The 21,613-nt window shown below is 42.9% G+C and overlaps 1 protein-coding gene across 4 annotated transcripts in view; it reads right to left on the reverse strand.

Moving 5' to 3' along the window:
- Positions 1 to 4,720: 4,720 nt before the first annotated feature.
- ODF2L (outer dense fiber of sperm tails 2 like) overlaps positions 4,721 to 21,613 on the reverse strand; it is a 35,264-nt gene continuing 18,371 nt past the window's right edge. For 3 of the 4 annotated variants that reach the window (XM_081194023.1, XM_081194021.1, XM_081194020.1), the window contains 10 exons: positions 20,489 to 20,674; positions 17,649 to 17,758; positions 15,887 to 16,022; positions 15,353 to 15,463; positions 14,696 to 14,800; positions 13,521 to 13,679; positions 12,129 to 12,214; positions 11,873 to 12,035; positions 7,832 to 7,957; positions 4,721 to 5,303 (listed from right to left, as the gene is read on the reverse strand). In XM_081194023.1, the coding sequence (XP_081050149.1) occupies positions 5,175 to 5,303; positions 7,832 to 7,957; positions 11,873 to 12,035; positions 12,129 to 12,214; positions 13,521 to 13,679; positions 14,696 to 14,800; positions 15,353 to 15,463; positions 15,887 to 16,022; positions 17,649 to 17,758; positions 20,489 to 20,674 (1,311 nt within the window). In that variant the 3' untranslated portion in view covers positions 4,721 to 5,174. The remainder of the gene's footprint in view (positions 5,304 to 7,831; positions 7,958 to 11,872; positions 12,036 to 12,128; positions 12,215 to 13,520; positions 13,680 to 14,695; positions 14,801 to 15,352; positions 15,464 to 15,886; positions 16,023 to 17,648; positions 17,759 to 20,488; positions 20,675 to 21,613) is intronic. The other variant, XM_081194022.1, reaches the window with a different exon arrangement.

The following is a 21,613-nucleotide window of genomic DNA, read 5'->3' on the forward strand; positions in this document are numbered from 1 at the left end:
GAACCCAACGCTAGGCCAAATGCTAATTTCCATCTATTCAGACCAGTCTTTCCCCCCAGAGATTATGCCCTCTTAAAGCAGTTGGTTTAAGAGCCTTTTGGATGTTTAAAGAGTACTTTGGTGTGTTAAAAGAGCTATAGGATCCATGAACAAAATATAGTGAGTCCTGTGGGTCTAACATGAAGGATCCACTTGATCTCAGAGAAAGAAAATGGCTGTACTTTTTTGGTTGGAAAAAGGAGGCAATGGAAATCATTTAAGTGCTAAGATAATAAGTGTCTCAATTTTGTTTTCCTTCTACATCGCTCACAACTGTATCAAGATTGCCATCCGCTGCTGTAAAAACTATGAATGTTCCTAACTGATTTCTGTTGCTGTGGGAGTCAACAAAAAGGTAAAAGAAAGGGTTCTTTACCTTTACCTATGAGTCAATAATTGCATCTTTCATGAAAGATACAGGTAGGGATGCCCATTTGAATTCTGTAAGGTGACGGTAAAAAGGCCAACTAAAAGGTACTTTTCAAAGCACAGAACATGCCAGCCACTGTTAATACAAAATAATGAAAAGAAACTCTCCTTCTGTTGCTTTGTTCATGCAGTAGGTGTTTCATTTCAATATGATAACAGAGCAGGCAGAGGATATAAAGTAAATTCCATGTCTTGACTTAGCATTAAAATCTTTTTACCGTTTGGAAGCGATAAAAGAACACAACACAGATCTGAATAATCTAGCTTTTTTTTTTAAAAAAAAAAGTCTTACATTAGGTGACAGAAGCAAGCAACCTCCTCCCGCAGTAAAATACCCTTCTTATTTGATCAAAATTAACTAGAAGTTCCTTATCTTTTCCTAGTTAAATCCCCAAGTCGTAAAGGACAGTTTGAACACATAGGTCTCCCATTTCCAGAAGACGTTCAGGCTTGGACCTTAAATATTTAGAAACTCTCACATACCGTATTTTTCGCTCTATGACACGCACCCGAACACAACACGCACGTAGTTTTTAGAGGAGGAAAACAAGAAAAAAAATATTCTAAACGAAACAGTGGGTGTATGCTTTTTGTGGTTCATGCTGTGGCCCCAGACATGTGATCTGACAGTGAGTTTGGGGTAGCCCAATGCAAAAATCCTGAGGATCCATGTGGATCCATGCTTTGTAACCACGTTTTTGCACCACTGTGGCCCCATGAAACAGTGGGTGCGTGATTTTTGGTGCAAGATGTAGCCATGGACATGCTATGTGATCTGATGGTGAATTTGGGGTGACCCAGTGCAAAAATCCTGAGGATCCATGTGGATCCGTGCTTTGTAACCACGTTTTAAGTGGGAAGGGAAGGAAAAGCACTCAAGGGACAAGGAGAAGGATGCTGCTAATAATGCAGAAGAGGGGTTTAAGGGGAGAAGAAGCACATGTGGGGTGGGTGGAGAAGGATGCTGCTAATAATGAAGAAGAGGGGTATAAGGGGAGAAGGCTCCTCTCCTCTCCCACTTTGCTCCTTTAAAGCAAGCAGGCTCTGCTTTTCTCCCTCCTCCCCGCTCATCCCCGGCTTAGCGAGCTGAAAAACTTTGCTGCTATGTAGCGAGCTGAGTGGGGAGGAGAGAGGGACAGAGAGCCTGCTTGCTTTAAAGGAACCAACCGGACAGGAGCCGCTTACACTCGTGTAAGCGGCTCCTCTCCTCTCCCGCTTTGCTCCTTTAAAGAAGCAGGCTCTCTGTCCCTCCTTCCTCCCCACTCAGCGGCTCTTCTCCCGCTTTGCTGTTTCAAAGCGAGCCACGGAGGAGGGAAGGAAGGGGAGCCATGGATCCTCTGCTCACGACTGCAGCAGATCCCCCCCGCCATCTGTAGGCATTCCCTCCATAACACACACAGACATTTCCCCTTACTTCCTGGGAGAAAAAAAAGTGAGTGTTATGGTGCAAAAAATACGGTAAATTGTGAGGCAGGTCGCCTCCTTGATGATTGAATACCGAGGCGATTGAATAGCCTCCCTCGCGGCACTTCCTTTGTGGTCTTTTTGGCACCACGTAAAGATCATTTTGTTTGCCCTTGTATAATCAAACCAGGGCTTTAAACAAACCCTAGGGTCTTGCTGCTTTTATTGCACTTGTTTTATTCTCTCCTGGGCCAGAAGGAAAAGTTCCCCCTGCATTTGAATTGTCTCTGATCATTGCATTCTGTGTTCTTATAACTGTATTTTGTTTCCTTTTGTTCTGCAAAAGGGAACAGGTGAAACGAGTCTGGCTGACCCGCTGTTACTTTGGGACTCATTTGAGACGTTTTCCTGTCCGCTCCTGGGGAACTCAATCTGGAAGGAGGGTAAAATGGCAGAGATTTATTAACTTTCATTGAGCCTTGTGGTAAGACTTAGGAAATCCTTGTGACTACTGTATCTGAAGCCTGAATATTTACACCACACCACTGTTATGCAGGTGGCACTGTAGGGATGCGGGTGGCACTGTGGGTTAAACCACAGAGCCTAGAACTTACCGATCAGAAGGTCAGCGGTTCGAATCCCTGCGATGGGATGAGCTCCCGTTGCTCGGTCCCTGCTCTTGCCAACCTAGCAGTTCGAAAGCACGCCAGTGCAAGTAGATAAATAGGTACCGCTCCAGCGGGAAGGTAAACGGTGTTTCTGTGCGCTGCTCTGGTTCGCCAGAAGCGGCTTAGTCATGCTGGCCACATGACCTGGAAGCTGTACGCCGGCTCCCTCGGCCAATAAAGCGAGATGAGCACTGCAACCCCAGAGTCGACCACGATTGGACTTAATGGTCAGGGGTCCCTTTACCTTTACTGTTCTGCCTGGCTTATTTCAGTTTGGGTTGTTGCGCCTTTTCTGCAAAACAAAACTTTTAAGGACCAAAAACCTTATTGGTCCGTTGTGTCACCTGACATCCGCTGAATTATTACACTGCAGTACCCTTTCCTGACCACTGCAGGTGGAAGTGCAGCAGAGAGCTGCACAACAGCTCCCTCTGCTGGTTAGCTGTATAGGGGGAGCTTTCCTTCCAATACAAACAGCAATTTGAAACGAGCAATTTTTGATTTTTGACAGAAGAGCAGAAGAGGGAAGGATCAAACTCCCCTTCCTTGCCTGCTAAAATCATAATAATTATCAGCTCCCTCCGCACCAGCTGTTTGCATTTAAAAAGAAAAACATGCAAAATAAACACAAATACACATTTAACAACCTATCTAGCTTGGCCTCAATTTTCTATCAATTTAAAAGGGCCCCTGTTCTGTTATTTATTCATTTCTAGCATGTAGTTCTTCGAGTAGCTTAGGTAAGAGCAATAAAAACAATTAGCAAAATCAGCTCGTGACATTTGTTTCATTCTATGACGTTTATAGGGCTGCAAACCTAAAACCTCGGCGCCATTTTCAGTGTTAACAGCTGCATCTTGCGCTGCATCAACACAGAAACTTATGTGATGCCACTGAAGATGGCAGAGGTACAATATGAGCCACTGACCAAAATAACAAGTGAAGAAATTTCTCAACTGGCCAAGTGACTTTCTCATGTAAATGTGATGAGTCAGTCCTGGTCAAGGCATCGACCGGAAAGATGCTCACACAAGACAACGGGGTCAATAATCGTCATAGCGTCTGGCTTTCCTTAAAAGAAGTTATATGACTACTCTGCGGCCTTGTGAAGAGCAACGTGGGAGGATAAAAAGTAATGTCGGATTTCTGTATGAAACTGTATCAGCAGAAATACAGTTACCTACAAAGTAGGCCTGGTGACTGCGAGTGGCCGCCGCGACCACATAACACCGGTCCTGAAAGACCTACACTGGCTCCCAGTACGTTTCTGAGCACAATTCAAAGTGTTGGTGCTGACCTTTAAAGCCCTAAACAGCCTCAGCCCAGTATACCTGAAGGAGCATCTCCACCCCCATCGTTCAGCCCAGACACTGAGGTCCAGCGCCGAGGGCCTTCTGGCGGTTCCCTCCCTGAGAGAAGCGAAGTTACAGGGAACCAGGCAGAGGACCTTCTCAGTAGTAGCGCCTGCCCTGTGGAATGCCCTCCCATCAGATGTCAAGGAACTAAACAACTGTCTGACTTTTAGAAGACACCTGAAGGCAGCCCTATTTAGGGAAGTTTTTAAATGTTTGATGTTTTATTCTTTTTGGGGGTTCTGTTGGGAGCCACCCAGAGTGGCTGGGGAAACCCAGCCAGATAGGTGGGGTATGTATGTAATAATAATAATAATAATAATAATAATAATAATAATAATAAGAAGAAGAAGAAGAAGAAGAAGAAGAAGAAGAAGAAGAACATGTCTGACAGCTGGGTGAGAGGGGTTAAGTGATATTTGCATCTGTATTAAACCCAATGGAAATATTGATGTGAAGTGTCCATAAATGATCTGGAGCCAGGGTTGAACAGCGAAATGGCCACTATTTGCAGGTACCGCTAAAGCACAACTATGAATAGTGTTTCATGTGCTTTCTCTCCTTGGCAGTCCAGCTGTGTTGAACTAAGTTGGTGTGTGTCTTCAAAGTGTTGGGGTGCAGGAATCCCAACCTTCCTCTGGGGTGAGCGCAGGGCTGGGTGAGTGGCAAAGAGGAGACAAGGGCAGACATGGAGCGGGGGCACTGAGCCACAAAGGTCATATACAGGGATCAGCATCAGGGTGCAAGGCTGTTTTGGTTTAGGGAAGGAGTGATGTGAGAAGGGAGCGTGGGAGTGAAGGATAGCAGACATGAAAAATAAAGCAAGGAAAATGTTCAAATTTTTATTATAAATTAAATGTAAAACCAAAGTCAGTGCTGACTTTTCATAGACAATAAACCAAGAAATCTTAGTGAACCCAATATAATTATCAGGAGTTGAGTCCTTTAAAAACCATTTCGGTAAAAAAGAAGAAGTAATGAACAAGTATACTCTACATTCACATTTCTACTAGCTGCCTGTTTTCTTAGTTGTAACTGATTTGCAAAGGGTTTTATTTTAATTTTTTTGCAAAAAACAAAACAATCCAAAGGATTTTTTGAAACTGGCTTCGTTTACTAAGCCATGTTTTACTATGGATTGTTTGAATGCCTGTTGCTGGTTTACCCATCGTGGCTCATTTGTTTTGCAAAAACTATGGTCTGGTGCTATGCCCAAGTCTTGCTTTACCATGGTTTGCTTGCCGCCCCGCCCCCCCGGAGATACTTGCTGAAGCGAGAAACTTCAACCAAACATGGTTAAGTAGGATGTTTTCAGAAACTTCACATAATTCTGGATACTCTGGTTCTGGTTTTCTGATCTTTGAAGGCTGTGTTCCAACTCTTTCAAGGACATTTGACGATGTTTCTCTCTCTGAGGGGGGAAAACCAAAGAAACTGTATCAGTAAACTCAAGTGAGGCCTACAACAAAATGGTGGAACGCTCATCCTGTCTTCTATCTCAGAGAATAGGCATCCTCTCTGCTAGAAGTCTCCAATTCTTTCTCCTTCCCATCTGGTTTCTGCCTCACTGTGCTCCTCCCCGTAGTTAGTATTTCATGCTTAGTTCTCACTGGACTGTTTTTGGACTCCCTTGAATATTTTTTCACTACAAACGTCAGGGCTTTGCTGGGGCTTCTGAAATTTCTGCCTTGTGCTCGAATGGCGCCATTTTACTTACATAAGCATTGGCACTCGCACCTGAGTATCAGAAAGAGAAGGAATGATGGACACCTATTAAGACGGATTATTTTTATGTTTATTATTTATCAGTTCAAAACCGATACTTGAAAAAATGCACCTGGTGTCCCAAAAATCTTAACATATTTTCTCTCAAGCAAGAGACCCAACCTATTTTCACCGGGGAGCCCAAATAACCTTGATCTCTAACCAACTTTCCACTTGAAAACATGGATATAGAGCCCCATCAAGAGCTAATCCTAAAGGTTTGACCTAACTTTTCACAAAAAGGCAACAGTGGCATCATCATCCACTACAATCCCAGAAGTCATGTTTTTCTTTTAAACAAAAAACAAAAAAAAAAGACTCCACCTGTAACCAATTTAAATTATGTTTCTGGTACCATAGGTACTTGTTAAAACAAAATGATTGATAGTACTTTTATTGGATCCATTCATAATTCACCAGCCCCATAAAATCTACACGGGATTCTTAGGATTTGCTTTTATGTTTACTAGAACATAATCTTTAAAAGTACATGTGGTTAGAATAAATGTCAAAACTGTCCCAGAATTTGTAAGGGCTGCACATTATTTTTATGTGTAGTAATCACTTCTGGTTAAAAGCGATCAAGCAAATTACTTTCTTGGGACTTGGGTTTCTTATTTTATATTATTGTGATACCCTCTAACAATCATACACGTTTAAGCAGTTCTGGGCCTTGTTAGTAACTATTTACAATTCAACCCTACTTCCAGCAAATTACTTCAACAATCTGTTCTGTATTTCCCTTTTCATAACGTATTCCCAATATAAATATATATATATGTACACGTTGTGTGTCTGCATGGATGTGAGATGAATTAAGAATATGTTCTGTGTTAACTCAACGGCACTCTACTTATGCATGAATATTATTACTTTCATATTTATTCTGTCAGCCTAAGTAAAATTTGAAGTGGAAAATGCTTAAAACATAATATACCAGTCTTGAAATGTGGAAAGAAAGGGAGTTCTGCTGGAGAAAGAAGTATCTTGCAGCCTACGATTCCTATGTACCATGTGTCCCATTGGGATGCTTGGAAGCAGTTAACAAAACTAAAATTAAAGGTCAGCGGATGGGGGAAGCTACTGATCCCTTCAATAGCTGGGGGGGGGGGAAGAAATTATATATACTCCAAACACACACACACACACACACACACACACACACACACACGTCCTTAGTGGTAGAGAACAGGCTTTGCATGCAGAAGACAATACTGATGTACATGGACTAACAATTTGACTTGGTACAAAGGCAGCTTCCTATGTTCGTAAAGGCTAACAGATGTTACTACAGCGTAAGATTCTGTTTGCTTCGTGAAGCTGATGCCACAAAGCAAATCTGATGGTTTTTAGGGTGCCAAATGCCTTGTGTCTGTGATTGTGGTTAGCAGGCTCCTATGGCTTCCCTGCTGGAATCTCCCAAACCATCGGCTAGATGCACGGCAGTAGAAAAAAGGCAAGCTAAACGTACAAATATTGTTAAGCAGTTTTCTTTCCGCTGCTCTTAAATGAGCTGTCCCAAGCAGATAATTCCTCATGGGTTTGCACATACTCATACATACAGAGGATTTCTCCAGCAGCAGATCTGCAAGCAGCGCCTTCTGCTACTGACTACAAAAACTGGCAAAAACAAAACCTATTGAAAGTGCAAGCTCAGCCTCAGTGGCAGAGCCACAGTCGTATTTGCAGCCCTGCGGAGCATACCAACTAGGGTAGAAGGTGCAGGAGCAGCCTGGAGCCAGTGCATCATGTGACAGAGTTGGACCAGCTTGGAAGCTGGGCTGTTTTAGCCCCACCTTGCCACAGCCCGTATGGCAAGTAGAAGGGGAACTGCCACCACCACCAGAGGCTGGCCAGAGGTACACATCTGATTCAATACTCCCGCCAAGCACAAAGGACAACAGACCATTTCTTTACCAGATATATAATGCCATATTTTAGGATGCAGTTGCCCCTTCAAGTTGGTACACAGTTTTTCACAAAATGCAGTAACAATAAAACGTAATAAAAGAACCACACGCCACATTATACCCACTTAAAACTGAACAACAGCAGGCAAATGTACAATAATCTTAAAATAACAAAAGTAACATTAAAGCAAAGAGAGAGAGAGCTAGACTAGATGACCTGGCTCCACACAGAACAAAATTCTTGAGGGAACGGGAGTCTACTCACAGCATCCAGTCTTCTAGACAAGTGCCTCTGCTCTTCTTTTTTCCGTCTTAATTGATTCTCTAGGTCCAATATTTTCATCTGAAAGGCTTGCTCCTTCGATGCAATTTTTTCCACCTCCTCTTTTAACTGAGACAACAAAGAGTCAAACCTATACTGTCCATCTAAATGTAATATTCAAAACCCTTACCTTTCAAGTTGCAATACCAAATGTTAACAGCAGTGAGGTTTTCATTTAAGATGAAACGTGTTTCATGAGAAAACGATAAAAGGAAGACTGATAGGGAAAGATCCAATTTACCAATCAACAGAGTACAGATAAAAATCACAGGATAATGATCTTATTTTTTAATCAAGAGGAACACTGCTAGTTTATGTATTACATGAACATTACCAAATTATCTCACCTTTATTGAATACCACATTTGTGCGACTGGCTTTATGCTTTTCCCTCATTCAAATCTAAATTATCTATACCCTGGTAACTTTCAGGTTGGATTACTGTGTGGTGCAGCTACCCTTAAAGCCAGGCTAGAAACTGCAACCATTTCAGAACAAAGATACTGGATTTTTAACACGGACTGAGTGGCAAGATCACATCAGGCCAGCTCTGAAACCTTCAATAACTCCCAGTCCATTTTGGGGTTCAATTCAAAATGTTGGTGTTGACCTTTAAAGTTCTTTGTATATGGGATTCTGGTACCTGTTGGACCAGCGTCCCCCAATCTGGAGTTTTCCAGATGTTTTGAACAACAACTCCCCATCTTCCTTGATAATTTATCACGCTGGCTGGGGTTGGTGTGCTATATAGGAGTCTTCTCGGTCAGTGAGCTATTCAGCTAAGACTCTTCCCCAGAATGTCTGGGAAACTCAGCCAGATGGGAGGGGTATAAATAATAAATTATAGTATTATTTGTTATTTATTATTATTATTATTATTATTAATTATTATTATTATTATTATTAAAAATGCCCCAAGGAGGTGCATCTAACATGGGGACCACTTAGATGAGAATGTCCCAAGTCTCTGAACAACAGTGACTGGGCTGATAGCCTGGACAAATGCACGCCTGACTTGCCAAAATGCTTAGGCACATTACAAAAGATGCCTATTCCAAATGTAAGTAGAGAAACTGGCAAAGAAAAACACCTCCAGAAAGCTTTATAATGGGGGAAAGGTGATGTCCTTATTAGGAATGCTCAGTTTTGCCTGGTTTGCATTTTTAAACAAAAGGACCTAATTTGCACTTCCTGGACTCCTATGGGAATTCAGAATCGTTATCCTTCGGTTTTCACATTTCTCCAGATTTTGCAATGTAGCTCTTGGTTAAAAATAATAATGGTGCACTGAAATGCGTATTTTCAGTTAAAATATGCATACTGAAAACTGCATACATTCGCTAGTGTTTGAAAACACCAACGGTGGGGTGGCGAAAACAAGTTGCAAAGAGAACTTCTGCTTCACATAAGAGGCATTTGTCTAAAGATCTCGTCCACATGTGGTTCAGGTAATTTTAACTGCACCACTGTAAAAACTACCTGAACCCCACGGGAGGCTGCTTCACCCACACATTTTCGTTTTCATGGGGCAGCAGTGCCATTAATCAATGTATGAAACCAGCCTAAGTTAGAGATTAGTTCAAGGTGGGTCTTTTTTCCTGGTGCATAATTTAAGCCAGAAGTAAGGTCTGGAATCCATTTTCAATGTCAGTGTTCACCCTGGAATATGTAAACAGTCATACGAAAAGAATGCTTTGGGGCATGTATAGAGTACCTTTTCCCCTCACCAATGAGTCATTAGTGGCTTGATTCCAAAGATTAATGAGTGGAAGGAGAAAATACATTAGTGCTGTTCCTCAAATTCTTCAAGAAATACCCAAAAACTTCTTGTACTGCAGTGCCACAATGTCTCATGGGGGGGGGGGGATCAGGCTGTGAAGTATGACTTCTAGGGAGTCATAAAACACTTCTTGAGAATTAGCATTTGCACAAAAGGAGGAACTATTCTGGAATAGGAGATTCACTATTCTCACACAATACTCTGTCATCCAAAAAGGATATCCTTTAATCCCTTTCTGGGATCTGACCCAGGCACAGATCCACCAATCCAAGTCTAGAGGAAATAAAAGGTGTGACTTCTAGGGAGTGGTCGCCCTATCAGAGAAATCTAAGTTAATTCATCCTATGAGTTTTAAGATGCAATCCTATATCTACTTTCTGGGGAATAAGCCTCATTGGACTCAATAGGACTGATTTTCAAGTAGACATATATACAATATTATGCTGCTAGCCAATTAATTGAGCGATTAAATTTGCCTAATGGTGGGAAACATAATTTCTTTGACTTTTGAGACAGGGAACAGGTGGCCATGCAGATGATCTTGGGCTCCATCTCCCATTATCTTTGACTATTGGTCAAGCTGGCTGGGACCAATGGAAGCTGGGAGTCCAACAATACTTGAGGGATCATAAGTTGCCCATCCATTTTAGATGATTTGCACATGTGACGTAGCAGACATCACCTTGGAAGAAGCGTTCTAACCAGTGTGAGAGAAAGATTGCCGCCTGCATTTTTAACAAGCACTTGCATGTGTTTGTATACACACACACATACTTGTGCATGCATTAAAAAAAAGTAAGACCAAGGACCCCCGGAAGGTTGAGTCCAGTCAAAGGTAAATGACTATGGGGATGCGGCACTCATTTTGCTTCAGGCTGAGGGAGCCCGCATTTGTCCGTAGACAATGGCCAGACAATGGTCAGGGTCATATGGCCAGCATGACTAAACCGCTTCTGGTGGAACAGGACACCGTGACAGAAGCCAGAGCACATGTAAATGCTGTTTACCTTCCTGCTGCAGTGTTACCTATTTATCTACTTGCACTGGCATGCTTTCGAACTGCTATGTTGGCAGGAGCTGGAACAGAGCAACGGGAGCTCACTCCATCGAGGGGATTTGAACCGCCAACCTTCTGATTGGCAAGCCCAAGAGACTCAGTGGTTTAGACCACAGCGCCACTCGTGTCCCACATGCATGCACGCATAGCTGCCCAATAAATCAAGGGCACTTTTTGACTTATTACTGTATTTTTTCATGTATAGGACAGGTTTTTTTCTGCTTTAAAAATTTAGTAAGAAATTGGGGGTCATCTTGTACATGGGACATGGGCATTGGCTCCCCCCCCCCATATTTAAGCAAATGTCCGGGATTTTGGCTTGGGCAGGCTGAAGCAGTCTCTCCTGCCCCTATCCCCTCTTTCTCCTCCCCCTTCCAGCTATGTGCTGGTGAGTGGATTGCCTCCTGCAGCCCCTGCCGGCTCAACCACTGGAGCGACAGCAGCCACTGCCAAGAGCTGCCTTGGCTACCTCTCTTCACCCTTCTTTCCTTTTCTCTCTCTCCGTAAACACCCCCCCCGCCCTGCTCCCCACCTTCCTCAACTCGGTTTGCTCAACAGCATGAAATGGGCTCTGCCTTGGCGTCCTACCCCTTGGTTCCCCTTCAGCAGCAGGCGATTGCCCCCCAAAAGCTCAACAACTTTCTCTTGCCAATCTATTTCAGGGTTTTGTTTTCTTAATTTTGGGTTAAAAATAATAACAGGGGTCATCTGATACATCTTATGCATTGAAAAATACGGATTTTTTTTTTAATGTTTGGCATTTTAAAAATGTTTTTATATGTCTTAGCCCCCCTTCTGGGGGGCTGCATGCCATTGGTAGGTGGGGCAACAGATATGATTACTTTTCTCCAGCCAGGCAAAAGCCAGAGGTTGAAACGCCGCACGCTAACACCTCTCTATCCTCTATCACCACAGTTCAGTGATACATTCCAGCCAGGCAAAAGCAGTTGAGGAAGGTGCAGAGTCAGTGGAAGGTGTGGCATAGGAAGGGGTTGAGTGTCCTGGAGAGAGTCTCTCACAGAGACAGTGTGCTCCATGGAGTTTTGAGAAGAGAAGCAACTGCCTCTTTTTTGGGGGGGGCATCTGTATATGAACAACAGGTACATTAAAAAATGCATATACTCAAAACACTCAAGACGAGGCCTACCTTCTTCCTTCCATTTTCCAAAGCAGCTTCCAGTTGTCTGGTTAACGCATCATAGCTCGCAAGTTTCTGTTTGAACTGCAGTTCCGTTTTCTGAAGGCATTCTTCTTGGCTTGCCAACTGATTTTCAAGCTCTTTGTTCTTTAGTTCCGTTTCTTCTAGTTTTCTTTTAAGTCAAGTACAAGTGTTAGTGTAGGGTTACGGCAGAAAGAAAGAAAGAAAAAGAAATTCCGAATGGCAGGAGACATGTCACATCTACCTTTTAACGTCTTCGTATTTCAGCTGAATGTTGCGATTCTCCTCTTCTAAAGCAAGCTGTTTCAAGAAACTGTCATTCTCGACTACCTGTAAAAGCAGGGATTCTGACATAACCCACCGAACTATAGGCTGAAAACGAGGTGCTAGCTCTTTGCAAATCCTCACATCACTTATCACCAGGACTAATTCATGACAAAAGCCCTGAATTAATGTTAACCAAAAAATACGACTCTAGCCTCCTTCCGCAGGGCCTGTAAGACAGATTGCGGCTTTCAATTTGAATTTAGCCTGATCTTTTATTCCCCTTCCTTCCCTTTTTATGAAGATTACCCGCTCTGGGATCCCACAGCTAATTCTCCCCTGGCCTCCTCGCTGGTCCAAACAGGGTGAGCCAGCTAGCCCTGGTGATCATCTAATGTTTATTGGATGGATTTTCCCCTAAATTGATTTTTGAACTTTGAATTTATTGTTATTCACACTTTTATACTGTATTTTATGCTGTTGGGTTTTTTTGTATCACAATTAAGTGTTTTAAATTTGTTGTTAGCTGCCCTGAGCCCAGTTTTCAGAACCAGGAAGGGTAGGGTATAAATAAAATTTTATTATTATTTTTATTACTATATATGACAAAAACTTGTTTTGGATGCATACAAAGTTCCCTCATAGGAAAGCTGAATATTATCACCCAGGGCATAAGCCACTTCGGTCTCGCAACTTTCTGAAGTGAAGTGAAGATAAAAAAAGGAGGGTGGGAGGTGCTTCAGAGACTAGAAAACTGCTCTCTGAAGCAACCGCCTCCCTTAAGCATTAGCCATCACTGGAGCAAATTGCTCTCTGAAGCACCCCTTACAAGCTCCTCCATCCTGACAGCCATTTAATCAGGTGGGTGCAACCCACCAGAGTGAAACAATCTTAAAGACTCGCTTAAAAGCAGACAGGGAAGTCTCTTGGGAAGTCTCTTGGGAGACTGTTCTAAAACTGGGGTGCCGCAAACTGCAAAGGCCCTCTCCCCTCATCCCCACCTGTCATCAAAGAGACAAGAACAAGTTCACACAAGAGAGGAGGCTGTTCCCGATATTCGATAGACTTGGGTCATTTTCAGCTTGAAAAGGTCAGATCCAACACTTCAAACTGAGCCCGGAAAGAACCCTGGCCTCCCTTCCAAACTAATCGAGCAGACCATTCTCACGAAAAGCACCAACTTGCTTTAGAAATGGAACATTTGAGCTGTGGGAAACAGGGAGGTGACAGGAGTGCCCTCAGCAGGCAAGAAGTTTCCCTTCTGAACGACTCAGAAATCAGAATCCCGAGAAGCAAACCGCTGAGTTTCCCAGCCTTCCTTGCACGCTTGTTTAGATGTTTTGTGGAAAAAGGAATATTTTCCTCCAAGCACCTGAGCCTGAAGTTCCCTAATGGTTTTGGATTTATCTACACAGCTCTTTTGGCAGGCCAGCAGGCTTTCCTGACACTTCTGCAGTTTCCCTTCGGCTGCTTTCTGTAAATCACGGGCATGTTCTAACTCCTTCAAGCGAGCCTCCGACTGGCCCCTCACCTGTGCAGCCGCGTCGGGTCAGGGGGGGGGGGAGGAGAAGTGAAAAAAAGAAAGAAGAGAGAGTAATTTTGCACACTCTCCCATATTCAAACTACTAAATATAAAACATATTTGAACAAAGACAAAATATACTGTAGGAGGCATATGTTTTTATACGGGCTGCATATGGGAGAGGTGTACCCAAAAGGGTTAATGTAGCATAAAATCCTGTGATAAAATCTACAGTAGGCAGTTTTTTCAGTTAGGTCTGTTACCAACCATGGAGAGTGAGAGGTTTTTTTTGGTAGTTTTTATTCATTTTATTCATTTAAACTGTTTTTAAAACGGTGGCATTGAGATATATCTTTGTTTACGTGACATGCAAACAGTTGCGTAAAAATAAAAGTAAAACAACAATAACTCTCAGGTAAAAGTTTCTGAACGCTGTAACAAAGCTGTGTCAAAGTATATAAAGCAGAGCTTTCTAAACTGTGTGTCAAGACACATTAGTGTGTCGGCTGCAGTGTGTCGCACAAACGTTCCCCTTGCTCTTCCCGGGGCTGGAAAGGGGTTAGTTTAACCTCTGGTTTGCTAGTAAAACTGAATTACTGTGTCACGAAAAGATGCATGTGTAAAAAGTGTGTCGCCAACATGAAAAGTTTGGAAAGCTCTGATATATAGAGTGAGTTTTACTGTGTGCAGGTGTTGTTTTAAGCTGCTATGTGACTCAGAATATAAGTCTGTACATATTTGCCAGGCTCATGTGTGTGTGTATCAATATATCATTATCTATCTATCTATTGACCTATCTCTAGTTCTATAACTATTTTCATGTAAATATGATTCAATAAGCTAAGTAAAGTAATACGTTATGTTTAAACTGTAATCAGAGAATCTTGCATAGTCTTTTCTAAGAAAATGAAAAAAGAACTTCCACACATATAATTACCACACTGGAAGCCACCCAGAGGGGCTGGGGAAACCTAGCCAGATGTGTGGGATACAATTACTAAAATTATTATTATTATTATACTCACCACATCAATGTCTAAATCTTTGCCATCCATTAGTTTTTTGCCTTCATGTATGACCTTCTCATACCTGGCTTTGAGTTCCTCAGCTTCCATTTCTAATTTCCCCACCTAGAACAATAGTTTATATATATATGAGGATTGTATTTTTTAAAATTATGTATGTTTTTTCCGTAAGAATTATCAATTATATGCACAAATATTTTATTTTATGCACACACACAAAAATGATGATGATGATGATGATGATGATTACCCGGCCCATCTGGCTGGGTTTCCCCAGCTACTCTGGGCAGCTCCCAACAGAACACTAAAAACAGAATAAAACATCAAACATTAAAAACTTCCCTAAACAGGGCTGCCTTCAGATGTCTTCTAAAAGTCAGACAGTTGTTTATTTCCTTGACATCTGGTGGGAGGGCGCACCACAGGACAGGTGCCACTACCGAGAAGGCCCTCTGCCTGGTTCCCTGTAGCTTCATTTCTTGCAGTGAGGGAATCGGCAGAAGGCCCTTGGAGCTAGACTTCAGTGTCTGGGTTGAACATATACGGAGTATATTTTGGTTTGGACCTAGGAATATAGCAGCGGAATGAATTTTGGTGATGGTGCTGTTCTCTGCAAGAGGTAGTGGGATTCTATGCATGCCCAAGACATCAACTTGCCTCATTTTTATAATGTTCAATTATATTTTCTTGCTGCTGTGCCTCCTCACGTAAGTCCACAAGTTCAGCTTCGGCCGAGACAATGCTTCTTTCCAAAGTTGCAAAAGATGCCTACAGAAAGGAGACGTCTTTAATAAATACCGTACTGCTAAAACATGATTAATGCCACAACAACAAATACTGTGTAGCATAAGTAAAACTAAACTACATATATTATCACCGAGATGTTTCTACGCAGATAACAAGGACAGGATCGCGATCCTAAACAGATCTGCCTGTACCACAGTCCCACTGAAGGAACTACTTCTGAGTAATTCATACATAAGAGTGGTATAAATATTCCGAATACGTTTAGAAAGCTGGTGAGAAAATATTTCTGCTTCAATTTAACCATCAGTAAAATTGCTATGATACTAACCCCGACAGGCAAGAATCGAAATGTATAACTAAAATTAAGGATTAAGGTGCTCTCCCAAAGTGGAATTCCTAACTAAAATTGGAATAACTACAGTTGCGGTTTGTAGATGAGCTTACCTTTAATTTAATATTTTCAAGTGAAATCTTCTCATTTTCAGAGGTGATGGCATTGAGCTTCCCAAGGATCTCATTTGTTGACCTCCTTCCGACATCTTGAAGTCTTCTCAGTTCCATCAGACGGTCAGCTATCTGCCTTTAACATTTCAAACACAACTTGTGTAGAAATTGTTTTGCATAATGTCATTTAGTTAAATGGTAACTAAATTGCGCTTTAACTACATCCACTTTACTTTCCGCTTCTTAGAAGCAATTTTAGATGTACGTGTTCCATGTTGATCATGTATAAACACTTCTTCGTGTGCCTCCTCCACGAGAGGTCTGGAGGGTGGCAACTGTTATCATCATGATAAAAATGAAAAACTCAATAAAAACTATTAAAAAGAGAGAGAGAACGGGCCTTTTCTACAGTGCCCCCCCCGCCCCCGTTTGTGGAATGCTCTTCCTAGGGAGGTTCGCCTGGCACCTTCATTATATATATTTTAGGCACCAGGTGAAAACGTTCCTCTTCAACAATGGCTGCTACAATGGCCTACATCACACTAAATAGGAATCTCTGCTTCGAATCTGCCACCACCCACTCCCAAACTCCACTCTGGCTCAAAGCTCATATGTCTCGCCACCAGCATTCAAACTCCCTTTCAAACTCTCATCCAATCATCATTCACTACCAAGATTCCGAACTCACTTTTCTCCTGCCTCCCTGCTTACCTTAATTCTTCTAATATACTTGCCTATACGTTGACCTTAGCTGCACTACGATCGCAAGCGTTTGGCCACCAGAACCTCACGCAATCCACATCCGTACCTTCGCTATCCTGCTTGGGTCACATCCACCACCATGCATTTAAAGTGCTCTTATGCCACTTTAACAGTTACGGATGTGGCGATCACACAGGGTTCCCGGACGTTTCACCGTCTATTGATCCCTGTGCCACCACTTTATTTCTCGCTGCCACCACCCAGGCCCTACCTGGTAAATTACTGAGTCCAGTCAGGGTTAAATTGGAACATAAACTTCTGTTTATTTATTGCAGTTTAACAAGCATGTGGTTTCATAAATGGTATTGGTCAATTACATTCATGGGGTCCCTATCCAGACCTATAACTTCTGCTACCTGCTCTCACTCACTAAACCACCTCTCAGATATTTACTTGTCTTCCTAGCTCCTAACTGTTCCTAAATCAGCTTATTTCGCTACGCTAACTCAACCTACCCACAGACTCTATCCCAATTCACTCCCACTCCAACCAACCACCCAACTCCCAACAAACTCGCCCTTCCCAGAGCTGATTTTTATAGTCCCTCTGACTCCACCCCCCTGGGTTCTGATTGGGTAACTATTTAACTGTTTCACTATTTCACCTCCAGCACTCTCATCTGTTAACGTCACAACAGAGTCCTCTAAGGAATCATGGGAACTGTAGTTGTTTAAGGATGCTAGGATAGGAATTGCAGCTCTTTGACTAGCAACAGTTTCCCCATTATTCTTCTTTTGGTTGTTGTTGTGGGGAGGAGAAACCATAACCGTTAAATGTGATCTTGGTTTCCTTTCCTCCGTGTCTAGCACTGAAAACACAGGAGATGATGAAAATATTGCTACATCCCATTCCCACAGTGAAGGGTTGTCAAGTAAACACACTTGGGGAGGGCAGACTAAAAAAAGCACATGCAAAATCCTAGAACAACCATATTAGCCCGGTTCCTCATTTTTAATAAAGAGACTGATTATTTGCAAAGAGGTATTAAGCATTAACTTACTTTTTCAGAGTTTCAGCCTGAACTTCTAACCTGGTTTTTTCATCGACCACTGCCTCGTGATGACTTTTCCAGACATTACAAGCTGAAAGTACCTCAGACAATTGGATTTCCTGGAGAATGTACAAAACACAGACCATGTAATATAAGAACTCATTTTCTGTTTAATTCTTCCTGATTCCCTAGACACAGGAGGTATTTTCATTCAAAGCAGTTTCCAGGTGTATTGCAGTAGTATGGAATAATGTAAAAAACTTGAAAAGCTTGAAATCTCGACATAAACACACACCAATAAAATCCTGAAACACAAGAATCAGCTGGAACCTAAGCGATTGTACCAACTTTCCAGCAAAACAGAAGTTTTAAACTTGCTAAGAGCGTTTCCCTAGACGAGGTATTTGAAAGTTCTATACAGACATTTCCCAACTGTGAAATATGAGGCCATGCCTGTAAGCTTTTTGGTTATAGAAAACACTCCAGATCACATCTCCTATGCCATTTGTAGACAGGGATTAGTCTGTTGCTTGGCTACTTTTCTTCCACTTCAACTGCTACGGGCACCTGATTGGCTAGTGCCCATGACATCACTGACAGCAAGGAACACAGTATTACAATTAGAATTTTAAAGCAGTATTTCTAAATCAAGTCACTTGGAGCATGCCTTGCCACCAGAGCAGCTCTGCACAAAAGCAGTCAGCTGGTAGGCATGGGCAGTGATGAACTGCATGCGGTCAAATAAGCAGGCTTGTAGAGGGTTGGGCAGACCACTGCATCTAAATCTGGAAAAAAACTAGTAATGGAATAAAACTAGCACAATTCAGAGCTGATGGGGGAGTGAAGAAAGCCTGCAGGGCTGCATTTCACCCCCAGCTTGAAGCTTCCTGTCCCTAATTATCTTCTTCTTTGATGATCACTCATAGCCGAGCAAGATTGTCTTCCACAAATATGGTCTTAACAGTGAGTCCGTAAGTGACTGTGGAGGCCAATTCTGGATCCACACGTTCTTCCACAGTGGGGACATTGGTTTCCGGCCGGGAGTTGATCATGGTAAGGGTTTGCCAAGCGTGCCTTCCTCTTAGCACGCTTCTCCCTTTCGTCCTGAGTTCAAGCGTCTTCAAAGTCCATCACACCTTTGGTAAAGGCCGTTCTCCAGTTGGAGCACTCACAGGCCAGTGTTTCCCAGTTGTCAGTGTTTATACTACATTTTTAAAGATTTGCCTTGAGAGAGTCTATAAACACTTTCCATTTTTAAGTTCGGAACAGAGTAGTTGCTTTGGAAGACTATAATCTGGCATTCGCACAACATGACCAGTCCAACGAAGTTGATGTTGAAGAATCACTTGCTTTGACACTGGTGATCTTTGCTTCTTCCTGTACATTGGCATTAGTTCGCCTGTCTTCCCAAGTGATGTGTAAAATTTTTCGGAGACACCGTTGATGGAATCAAGTGTACTGGAGGTTGGTAGTAAAATAGGAAATTTTGGTTTCCCTGTGAATGTCCTGGTCATCAAACACTCTGCACTTCAACCGGGAGAAAGCTGCACTTCCTAATGTAACGGTTTAGACACCTATTTCAGAATAAGTCACCTCACAAGTTTTCTTCATGTAGGAAATGAGTTTTCAGTGGCATCATCTTTCCTATACAGTGGTAAAGGTAAAGGTACCCCTGCCCATACGGGCCAGTCGTGTCTGACTCTAGGGTTGTGCGCCCCTCTCACTTAAGAGGCCGGGGGCCAGCGCTGTCCGGAGACACTTCCGGGTCACGTGGCCAGCGTGACGCAAGCTGCTCTGGTGAGCCTGCACCAGCGCAGCACATGGAAACGCCGTTTACCTTCCCGCTATAAAGCGGTACCTATTTATCCACTTGCACTTAGGGGTGCTTTCGAACTGCTAGGTGGGCAGGAGCTGGGACCGAAAGACGGGAGCTCACCCCGCCGCGGGGATTCGAACCGCCAACCATGTGATCGGCAAGCCCTAGGCGCTGATGTTTTACCCACAGTGGTACCTCGGGTTAAAAACTCAATTCATTCTGGAGGTCCATTCTTAACCTGAAACTGTTCTTAACCTGAGGTACCACTTTAGCTAATGGGGCCTCCTGCTGCCGCCACTGCGCGATTTCTGTTCTCATTCTGAAGCAAAGTTCTTAACCCGAGGTACTATTTCTGGGTTAGTGGGGTCTGTAACTTGAAGCATCTGTAACCCGAGGTACCACTGTACAAGTTATATTCAACTCTTCCATGAAAAACCTCAGGGCAGCTCCCACGGGGCTCCCACACTTCTTTCGCATCTCCAGCACCAAAGGATTGTTTTCAGGTTTTTACACGCAGTTTAGTAGGATGGCACCTGGTTACTTTGGCTGATGAAGGGCCTGTGTACTCAAACGACTGGAGACGGTACCTTGGCTTGCTAACTCCAGGCAACCAGAGGCCAGCTGAGCTGAACACATAGGCGGGATTCCCCAAACCAAAGAACATAACCTCAGATATTTTCTTACACCCAAACTACCAGTATATACATGCACACATCTCAAGTCTATTATCTGATCGTGTACACTTATTAATATGGACACAGAAAGCAAAGTATGCCCCTGAAAGTTCCCACTATTATAAATCAAGACGTTGTTGACGTTCTTTCAGACAGGGATAGGGAACCTGCGGGTCTCTAGATGTTGTTGGACTCCAAATCCCATCATCTCTGACCACTGGCAAAGATGGCTGGGGTTGATGGCAGTTGGAAATCCTACAGCAACTAGAGAACCACAGGTCTCGTGTTGCTGCTTTGTGAGATTAACGTCACGGTTTATTCATTAATTTGAAACCATGGCTCCCTCCCCAATCACTCACCTTCTCTCTAATTTTGGAAATTAAGCTCTCCACAGCTACTTTCAAAAGTTCCGCTCTTTGTTTCTGAACACTAGCTGCCCTTTTCAGAGCAATCCGCCTCTCCTTTCTTCTGTCCTTTTCAGCCAAAATCTGCTGCTTATATTCTCCGACTTGCTGTTTCCATTCTGTAATGTTCTTTTCTACCGTCTGCATCAGAATTACAGAAGATTATTATATGCTCCAAACATGAAAAGTTTGAGGTGGACATTAGCTGGGTGGGGGCAGTGTGTGTGTTTGCGCTTGCATGTATGTATAAAAGATTAAACTGGAGTACAGAAGACACAAAACAAAACAAAAGAGATGCTTGATTTGGTTCATCAGAGCATTGAAGGCAACAGATTTAAAGTAACATGTGAAAGTTAATTCAAATAGTTTAACAAGGTTTTTTTTAAAAATAAAAAAAATACATCGAAACACGTGAAGTATTTTGAAGATTCTGTTCAATGTTGAAAACATGAACCTTGAAGTACTTGGTGCCAGTCAAACTCTGTAGACTGACTTAAACTGCAGTGGCAGGTTGGCTAATCTGGGGCCAGGAGGTCATTTCTGACCCAGCAAGACACACTAAACAGCCCATCAGATTCGCAGCTGTATCTCCCAGCCAGGAGAGAAAAGTTCCCTCTGGCTACCCTTTGGAGAGGATATTCAGCCTTAGCACAAAAGCATCACAGTGTTTAGGTTGGAGAAAAAACCCCTAATTGCTCTTTGAGAGTAAAAAAAAGAACAGCATTTCCCCTCAGCCCAGCACTGGAGTCAGAATAGGTGGAAATGCCAATCGTGTGAGTCTCTCTGCACGTGCGTTCCTGTCCAAGCGTGCATTTCTGAATGTTTGGTCCCTCCTCTGTGATGCTGCGTGTCTGTGTTCCAACGGATGCTGTCCCTGATGAGACATACTACTGGTATCTGTGAAATCTGCCTGTGGCAGGCTTGGAACGCAGCCAAATATTGTCCAAGGGCAATTCACAAGGGCAACACCAGAAGTTGTGGAGGCCTGACCTAGAAAGGTTAAGTTTGCTGGCAAACGGAAGTTGCCTTTTGCGAGGGGACACTGGTGTTATTTATCAAGTCCCCACAAGAGGTCACCAT

This window comes from Podarcis bocagei, assembly GCF_964188305.1.
Source record: "Podarcis bocagei genome assembly, chromosome: 5".
In the NCBI taxonomy this organism is placed as follows: domain Eukaryota; kingdom Metazoa; phylum Chordata; class Lepidosauria; order Squamata; family Lacertidae; genus Podarcis; species Podarcis bocagei.